This window comes from Phodopus roborovskii, unplaced genomic scaffold (assembly GCF_943737965.1).
Source record: "Phodopus roborovskii unplaced genomic scaffold, PHOROB, whole genome shotgun sequence".
Classification (NCBI taxonomy): domain Eukaryota; kingdom Metazoa; phylum Chordata; class Mammalia; order Rodentia; family Cricetidae; genus Phodopus; species Phodopus roborovskii.
Window position 1 is genome coordinate 14,318,256 of NW_026126480.1, and position 9,835 is coordinate 14,328,090.

Sequence of the window (9,835 nt, forward strand, 5' to 3'; positions counted from 1 at the left end):
GAGCTGATCTGAGAGTCTTATAATCCCCTATTACCTGAACCATAAACACAATTTCATAACACAGCTAAACTTTAGTAGAATGTTGACCCACACATGAGAAGTATTCATAAAAATGCATTTAAACCTGCTAGCATAGGAGGCTTGGGTTGATATTTCATTTTTGCTTTTGTTTTTGGAGACAGAACCCTGTATTGCTTTGGAGCCTATCCTGGAACTAGCTCTGTACACCAGGCTGGCCTTGAACTCACAGAGATCTGCCTGCCTCTGCCTCCCGAGTGCTGGGATTAAAGGTGTGCACCACCAACGCCTGGCTTGATATTTAATTATTATGGAGGAAGAAAATTGCTATGACCTAGTATTGTGGGAGGAGGGGCTTGCTTTCTCACAGTTGTTTATGGCTTCCTAAAAAGCGTGTGTGTGTGTGTGTGTGTGTGTGTGTGTGTGTGTGTGTGTGTGGTGTGTGTGTGTTTGTGTGTGTGTGTGTAAACCAGAGAACAACACCTGCTGTCATTCCTCTAGGCACTTTATTTATTTACTGAACTATCTCTTTGGCCCCTAGGCTCCTATTTTTAGAGTTTTATAGATGATTATTTTTATGCAGGGCCCTACTTATATCACCCTTTCTATATTCTTCATGTCTTTTGTAGGCATTTATAAGGCATTGGTTATGATATACTGTTGTCCTTCTTCAGAGATATAATTTTCTTTCTTTTTTTTTGCTTAGTCATAAGTTTATTATCTTTATGAAAAATCTTCATAGAAAATTGTTTTAGCTCTCAGCAGCCCGTTCTTGAGCTCTGAGGAAGCTTGCCTTCTTTTGAGTAACCCGATCTTTCTTCTGGGCCAAAGACATTTTGGGACGGTTCCACCTCTTCTTCGCCTCTCTCTTGGGCTTCTTCTCATAGACGGGATTCTCTCGGATAGCAGCATGAGCTTTCTTATACATCTCCTCCATCATGTCTGGAGTAACATTGTTCTTGATGTACTGGGAGAACTGTTTCTTGTAAGCATCTTCATCTTCCTCCATTAGGTAACGCATGTAGTCTGCGACATTCTGTCCCATGATGTGTTTCCGATGCACTTCTGCATTGAACTCCTTACTTTCAGAATCATAACCAGGGAATCATTTGGTACTGTGAGGGATAGACAAGCCTCCATCCACAGCTCCCTTCAGGGCCCCAAAGACTTTATTGCCAGTTGTGGTTCGGGCAAGACCTGCGTCTAAATAGCAAGTGAAGGCACCAGGCTGACCATCAATGCTCTCCACATTGTATTCATCTCCAGTCACCTCCACTTGGCCTTCATAGGTCTTGTCCGTACCAAACCTATTGAGAAGCCTGCGGGCCAGCAGCAAGCCAGTACAATAGGCTGCAGCATAATTTGTCAGGCCAACTTTCACACCATATTTTGGCAGCTCGTGCGCATATGCTGCACAGACTATCATGTCCCCTTCTATACAGGCATATGCAATCTGGCAGATGATATCTCTGTTAGTTACACGAACTATCATTCTGTATTTGGGTGTGTTGTACTTATTTTTATCCTGGATCACCAATCGTTTCCGAGCATAGTAATCAGTTTTACCCTCTCGCCACCTTCTAACTCTCACTTGGTACCTCTTAAAGTAGGCCTTATTCTTGACAACTTTCACGAACCCCATCCTGCGGAACAGACACTCACAACTGCGGCTCCACACAGCCAGAGATATAATTTTCTATTGAGCAACATCTTCTCTTTCTCACCTTATTCTACATTTGTTGGTATATAAAGACTTAGCATGCTACTGAACGGAAAAACATTTCCCCAAGACTTTAGACTTTTGTGATCAGGCATTTGACATTAACAGAATTAGAGCCATAATATGAATACAGTTCCTCTGTCCCCCAAACATGACATACACTCCGTATCAGAAATAAAAGATTTAACAAATAATCAAAGACATAAGAGCCAAAGGAGTCTAATAACAATTTTATACATATATTGACATATGACATGTTAGAAAGCTTGTTGAAAATAGAAAATCAGAATAAAACTAAGTTTACTAAAAAACTAAATGTATAAAAGTAGCAGAGTATCTATTAGGGAATATAAAGGAGACTAGAAGGACAGGACAGGGAAAATGTATGGCTATTGGGGGTAGTATGATCAAATCATATTATATATGTGTATGAAAGTTTCACAATATAAAGACAATTTAATGTTCAGATTCAGTATGGCAATCAATAGCTTATTATTTTGCACAAATAGTATTTACCAATTAAAAATCCCAAATACTATGCAAATGTAGAAACCAGATTTTGATACCACATATTTAAGTAGACCATTAAGAGCACATTTTGTTATCATTGACTATGCATCACCTTCTCTGTGGAGTAGGGTAGGAATAGAATAGGAGGGGGGTCAGAGTCATGGGAGGTAGGGAGGGACAGAGAGGGAACTGTGATTGATATGTAAAATAAGAAAAAATTATATATGTACACACACATACATATGAATTTACATTATAGGGTAGAAAAGATGACTCAGCTATTCACTATCAAATCTGATGACCTGAGTTTGATCTGTAGAATCTACATGTAGAAAGAAAGGACTGACTACTGCAATATATCATCTTACCTCTGTACTTATGCTATGACCAATTTGAAAAAGTTCAGTGCAACTAATTTGACAGAGGCAGAGTTTCCAATAAAAATTGCTGGAGCAGATAGACACATGTGAAAGACAAAGCTCAAATTCTACCTTATGATATAATAGTTGGTATTTGTGTTGAGCCATACACTTAAAATTAAGAGTATATGAAATGAATAATAAACAGTAAATAAAATAATTTGCAGTTTAATATAACTTTCATTATAAGTAAAGGATGTCATTAAGAAAACAAAGCAAATTACAAATTTAGACAAATATTTTCAGTATGTATACTTGACAGATAACTTGGACTCAGAGCAAACAGATAATGCAGATAATACTAAGCAAGAATCTCTAAAGATTGGCAAATGACTGAAAATTTCATAAAAGGAACATATTCATGAATTGTAAATATGAGAGAGGCTGCTTAATATAAGAAATTACAGGAAAACTGCAAAGCAACTTTTAAATGACTTTCTTTTGCTTGTACTCATCAGAGTGATTAAAATGAAAAAAAAAAGAATGATACTATCAAAGATGGGCAGGAGGGGAACAACTTGGAAATGTTTGACATTATTGATGAAATTGTTACATGATACAACGCGTTGAACAAAGCTATTCAGCAAGTTCTGTTAAACATACACCTCTCCTTGGCCCTAGCAATTGTACTTGTAGGTTAAGAAATATAGGATCTTTGTTTCCTAACAGCCCAAAGTGGAAAATATCCAGGGGTCAAAGATTAGATAGTCAAACTGTGGTGCATTTGCAAAATACGATATTTATCAGCAATTAGCTGGTGCACATAGCAACCTGTGGGTGAGAAGTATTGTTCTTACCAGGTCAGTAACCACATTTCTCATTTAATCAACATCCTTTGGAAGATGGGAGAGATGTTAGACAGTGGCATTTCCAGGGAAGCCACTATCAATTTGGAAGGTGTCTCTCTTTAGGTAAATGTTCATGAGCATTGTGACTCTATCTCTATCACAAGTAGTAATCATCAGATGGTTCCTCCTTCAACATGTGTGGTCTCCATACTAATGTATGGATACTACTGAGTGTGGGTTTCTGCCTTCCATCATGCTGGAAGCCATGGAAACATTTTTCAAGGGCTGGAGAAAAACAGCTTAGGGTTTGGGGATGGGGTTGAAGCATTATGACTGGGCAGGACCCCTCTTCAGTAGTCGTAATGCTCCATCTCTGATCTGCTTGGTTTTCATCCCATAGATGATGGGGTTGAGCATGGGTGGCACAACCAGGTAGAGGTCAGCCAGGAGGATGTGGACATGCCTGGGTACATGCTGGCCAAAGCGCTGTGTATAGAATGAGAAGAGCCCTGGTGTGTAGAAGAGAAGGATGACCCCCAGGTGGGAGCCACAAGTGCCAAAGGTCTTAGCCCTGGCCTCTTTGGAGGAGAGGCCCAACACAGCCCGGAGGATGAGTGCATAGGATATGGCAATACAGATGGAGTCAGTTCCTACTACTAGTGTGGCTGCTGTGATACCATAAATATTGTTTGGTCGGGTGCCTCCACAAGCCAGCTTCACCACAGCCATGTGCTCACAGTAGGAGTGTGCCACCACTCTGCCACAGTAGCTCAGTCTTGCTAGTAGGCAAGTAAGTGGGGTCATGAGCCCTAAGCCACGAAGCAGAGCAGCAGCCCCTAACTTGCTCACTGACTCTAGGGACAGCAATGACCCATAGTGCAATGGCCGACAGATGGCCAAGTATCGGTCAAAGGCCATTGATAGCAGGATACCGGACTCTACAGCTGAGAAGCCATGGATAAAGAACATCTGGGCAGCACAGGCCCCAAAGGCAATCTCAGCAGCATCTGCCCAAAAGAGTGCGAGGAGCTTGGGCACAGTGGAGGTGCAGAGCACCAGGTCAATGGTGGACAGCATACATAAGAACAGGTACATGGGCTGGTGTAGTGAAGGCTCAGAGTGCACCACCAGCAGGACTGCCGTGTTGCCAAGCACTGCCAGGGCATACATGGAGCAGAAAGGAAATGCAATCCAAAAGTGGGATGACTCCAGGCCAGGAATTCCTATAAGCAGGAAGGAGCTTGGGTTCTGATGGCTGTGGTTTGTGTATTGCATGGTCAGGCCAAAGAAGAGTATGGATGGAAGATTTCCTTCTTTGCTCTAAGCTATGAAGCCTTAAGAGATGGATTGGCTGGGGTCACTTAGGTGTTGTAGCTGAATGGCAGCAGGAACATTTGAGTTAGACTCCATAAAAGAGGATCTGGGATCAGAAGATTATAGGGCCCTGGGAAATAACAAAGCAGGAGATGGGTTAGTTTTAGCAAGGTTCAAAGGATACCCTTCTCACTGTGAAATTTAATAATGTCCAGTCTGTGGGACAGGGTGAGGGTCATGGCCATAGAACCATTTCCATGGTGGAAATAAGAGCTGAAGATGTTTACATAGTTATCTCTGCCTATGAGCTTTTGCAATTCTCTAGTATTTTTTTCTTCAGATTCATCGGCTGTGTGACAACACACAGGTGATGTTAATAACACAGGGTCAATTGGATTGGATGGGAGCCTCAAATATGGTTCCTTTCAAGATGTGAAGATTGTTATTGAAGGGAAGTAAATGGAGAGTAAGGACATTTTGTATGGGGGTTTCAAGCCCCTGAGCCAATCACAAGTCATGCATAAGAATTGAAACTTAAGTTTTGACCAGGAATTTCAGAGCACAGATGAAGGGCTAAGTCTCTTGCATCTTATTGTGGATAGAAGATTTCCTGGCTTATGTTTAGCAAGATCCTGGAATTGCTTCAGGTACCTTATCCAACTGTAGGCAGAATCAGGTGAAATGATGCAGAAATGGTAGTGGAAGCTGTCAAGATGATTTAATGAGGTCACTGAGAGATAATTGCTTGCAAATATATTCCCTGATGAAAAGTAAAGTTTTGTGAAATGATGAGATGTGAATTTTAATCACCAACAATATACAATATCCATAGGCAGGCAGAGATAAATTTCGTCCAAAGACAAGGTTGAGCTTTGACATATTTCTACTTCACACTGGTTGCCACACACAGTTTCTGATCTCCCTACACCTACATGTGTCTCCTAACTTTTCTTATATACTAACTAACAGTATCTGAGAATCTGAGTAAGCTGGGTGATCCAGTGAAACACATGGGAAGAAGATAGTAAGGGAGGGATGCTGATGAAAAGAAAACAAAGGAGAGAATCAAAACCAGAAATCACATGGAGAAACGATCTGGTGACATGATGGGGAACTAGTGTGTCCTGGTTGCTAACTGAAATAGAGAGTAGAACCAGATAGATCATCTGGAGATACCAGAGTTGTGTGCCCAACTTAAAGATACAGTATCCCTGTGCAATTGCTAGGATCAATCACCTATGAAACAGCCAGGTATCTATGAAACTGCCTTGGAGGAAGGCAAGAAGGAGAGGCTTTCTAATGTGAACTGTGTCTGTTTTCCATCCCAGTGCCAGCTATAGCTGTCACTCTGGAGTAAGTCATCCTGTCCTTTTCTAGCTCATTTCCCCTATTTAACATTTCCTATTCAATCTTCTGTGATAGTTCCACCTTCCATCCTGAGGCCAATAATATCCATCGGGGTTTCAGCCAGTGTGGTGGTTGGAAATGTCAGGGGCAGAGGGAAATCAGAGTCTGAGGGACCTTGTAAAATGGCATGAGCATGCTGCCTAAGTTTGTGTGATGTGAAAGCAAGGCTGCATCAGAAGATTCAGGCTCACATTTTACATGACACAGAGACCACAGGGCTAAATAATCTGGTATGAAGTCAATAGACCCCTTTCTTTTCTTTCTTTGTCCTCTTAGCCATTTAACCATCACAGCAGATTTACTCAGCTCTTGAATTTCCATTCAAAGCCCTGTCCTTCATCCTGGATCTACATATCACAATGTCCATTACACATCCCTGCCTTGGATGCATTTTTCATAGGTGAGGGAGCGAGGTTGGAAGCACAGGCATTGAGTATACTATGCTTAGACCCCAGGAAAGATGTCAGGGCTTAAGTACAGATCTTGATCTTCTCATTTCCTAGCTGCCACTAATATTTGAATTAGAATTCATTAAAAACATCCAGGACAGTAAGATTGTAGGGCAGTGATGCAAGGCTGAAGTTAGTCACCATCCATCAGCATTTACAGCGACTCCTATTGCCTGATTTATGAGCTCTAGGCTGAGGGGTGGGCAGCATGTTGCTGAGCCCATTCATAGTGAAAGTGGTACTGAACACTTTTGCAGCATTTTTCTATATCAGCTAGCTGTCTTTTTACACCCTAGTCTTCTTTTCCTGGTTCATCTGCATCTTGCAGTCAATCAAACATACTCCAGCCACTTCTAAATAACCTTCTCAGAATAACAAATAGTCTCTCATTCATTTGCCTTGTTTGGATCATGTTGGCATTTGCTTTAAGACAGCATAATAAGTGCCCAGGTACCAGAAACAGAACTGTGTTATGAGGAAAGGAATAAATTTTTCACTCCTCTCGAGCATATGAAAGCCCCCTGCCAGTAATTTATCTCTCCTTGATGGAAGACCAAGATCAGCGTAATTCAAATCCTGGTTCAGAAACTCACCAGCTGAGTAGATTTAGTGATCTCAACTAAATTCTGTTCAGCTGCTTCTCTGTGACCTGGAGAGGCTGATTCACACTCCATAGGAGACTGTTGATTGACAGAGGAGGTCATTATCCAAGATCCAGGAATATCTCAAGGAGAAATGATCCTAGTGTCACTTGGGTCTGTGGTTGGCTTATACTACTAATGCGGGGATGAACTTACAGACAGACTTACCAGGTCTGGGAGTGGGGTGATGGTGGATTTCTAGGTCCTGCAGGGCTTAGAGTACTGGAAACAAAAGAGCTTCAGTAATTATCCTGTCATCAGGGCCCAAGGTGTGAGTAGAAAAAATTCTCTGGGGATAAGGACACTAAAGAGGCCTCTGGGATGTTGGAAAAAGGCATCAAATTGAAGCTCTGAGATTTAGAGGTTGTTTGAGAAGGAAAGAATATCTCAATCCATCTTTTGCTATGACAGAATACCAAATGGTACATTATAAATAATAAAGTATTATTTGGCTTATGGTTTTATAGGCTGGCAAGTTCAAGACCCTGGTGCTCCATCTGTCTCGGGCACCATTACTGTGTCACTATGTGGTATTATTTACAAGTGAAACTGTCATATGATGCGTCAATTCCACTATTGGTTTATACCAAAAGAAAATGAAATCAGTGTGTTGAAGAGATATCTGAGTTCTGAGTATTTATCCACAACCAGTGGCATGGAATTCAGTTCCCATCAATAGACATGTGGATGAAGAAGATGTAGATATGCACAACTAAATACTAGTTAGATATAACAAGAATGAAACCCTGCCATAATATGAATGAACTGCAGGTTGCATTAGGTGAAAGGAGACAGACACAGAAAGATACATTCTACTTATCTGTTGAATATAAAAACATTACCAGAGACTGACATGGTGGGAAGAGAGAGGTAGATCAAAGGACACAAAAACTGAAGTTAACTGAGGGATAGGTTTGAGAGGGCCAGGCAAATACCATGAAAGGCCCCCAATAACTCAGTTAAGAACTAGGCCTCAGTTCCTGCCTCTTGAACCTAAACAATACAGTTTCTGAGAAAGACACAAACAAAGGGCAACCAATTGCCAACATCTCTGACAGTGATGATGTGATGGGGAGATGCTAATCCTGGGCCAAACCTCCCAGATAAGGACAAACCCTGGGACTTGTCTAGACTTGCCCAAGAATGTAAAAGCTATAGCCCTACCCAATTAGAAAGGTACTACTATGCGTCAATTGGGTAAACCAGTCCTAGATGGAATGATCACATTGCTTTTAGAATTCCTTTAGTTGTATATAAAAGAGCCTTCAAGTTTCTTGGGGGGGATTGCAATTGGTCATTTTTGCCTTTTTGTTGGATGCATAGCACCAGTATGCTGCAGTAGCTTCTTGAGATAATAAATGCTCTTGCTGATTGCATATGTGGATGGTGGTCTTTTGTGGAACTTCTCCAGGACTCTAACAAGGTTAGAGGGTTGCTGTATAATGCTCTGACCTCAATTAGAAATAGTTAACAGAAGTTTTTCCTCAGTGCTGGTGATCCAATCCAGTTCTTTCATGCTATAGGCAAGTGGTCTGCCCCTTTAATGTGAGATTAATACACATATTAAGCTAGCTTTATTTATCCATGTCACAAAGTACATATATTTAACACAATATTCTATGCATGATAACTGTGTTGTGGACAAATTCTGAACCCCAAATCACCAAGAGACCTGATCTGATGCAAAAGGAAAGAGTATTTAATTAACCAGTTAACTGTATTAACTCAGGGTTTCTGTCGATCTGACAGGGGGTAGAGGCAGAAGGACCTGTAGGGGCTGTGGGACAGGGAATTTATTGAGGTGGAGCAAGGGGAGTATCTGGGTTCAGCAACAGTCTCAGAATTGGTACATTTCCGGGCTTGAGCAATCTGTCCTGTGTTGATTGGTCAACTGGTTGCTATGGCCTATAGGCCCTCCCAGGGCAGTTGCTATGCTCTGCACTCCAGTGTTACCATAAAAGTACATCCAGAGCCTGCCAGCTAACTTCTGATTAGAACCTTGCCACATGGAGGATATCTGGCTTCCTAGAAACTGGAGCAAAGTCGTGAAAGGTTGGCAGCTCAGCACATGTTGCTGAGTCAGAGGCCTACATTTTTCTGGGTCTTTTCTGCAGCCTGTTATGGCTGCCAAAGCAGGGGGCTAGATGAGGGTTTGTTCCCTTCAAATGTATTCAATTTTATTTAAAAATTAAAAATAAGAGGTGCTTTGGAAAAAATTGAATTATAAGGTAGAAAATGTTAGGACATGCAATTTGGTAACCACTACCTTTCTGAGGAGTCAATTGAGCCAGGGATGTTGTTTTGGTGCAGCATCAGCCTTAAAGAACAAACTACAGAACTCAACAAAACCCATGTGGAATTTATTAGGGACAGGGGAAGGGCACAGGGAAGTTGGTGTTGGCTGACCAGGAAAGGAAGTGAAGGGGCAGATGGATGGGTAGTGCTTGCTTAAAAGGGAAAGGATGCATATGCACACAGAGTCCTTCTATACATCCACACAAAACATGACACAGCCCCATAACACAGGACCCTTGAGCTGTGTAGTACCTGCCTGAATGCTGGTGTGTGT

The 9,835-nt window shown here is 41.5% G+C and overlaps 1 protein-coding gene and 1 pseudogene across 1 annotated transcript; both read right to left on the reverse strand.

Annotated features, from left to right (window-relative positions):
• Window positions 1-726: 726 nt before the first annotated feature.
• LOC127228055 (60S ribosomal protein L5-like) lies at window positions 727-1,690 on the reverse strand (annotated as a pseudogene).
• Window positions 1,691-3,782: 2,092 nt separating this feature from the next.
• LOC127228034 (olfactory receptor 52P1) lies at window positions 3,783-4,730 on the reverse strand. Its single transcript, XM_051192473.1, has one exon. It carries the CDS (start codon window positions 4,728-4,730, stop codon window positions 3,783-3,785), a length of 948 nt encoding a protein of 315 aa, XP_051048430.1.
• Window positions 4,731-9,835: the final 5,105 nt, after the last annotated feature.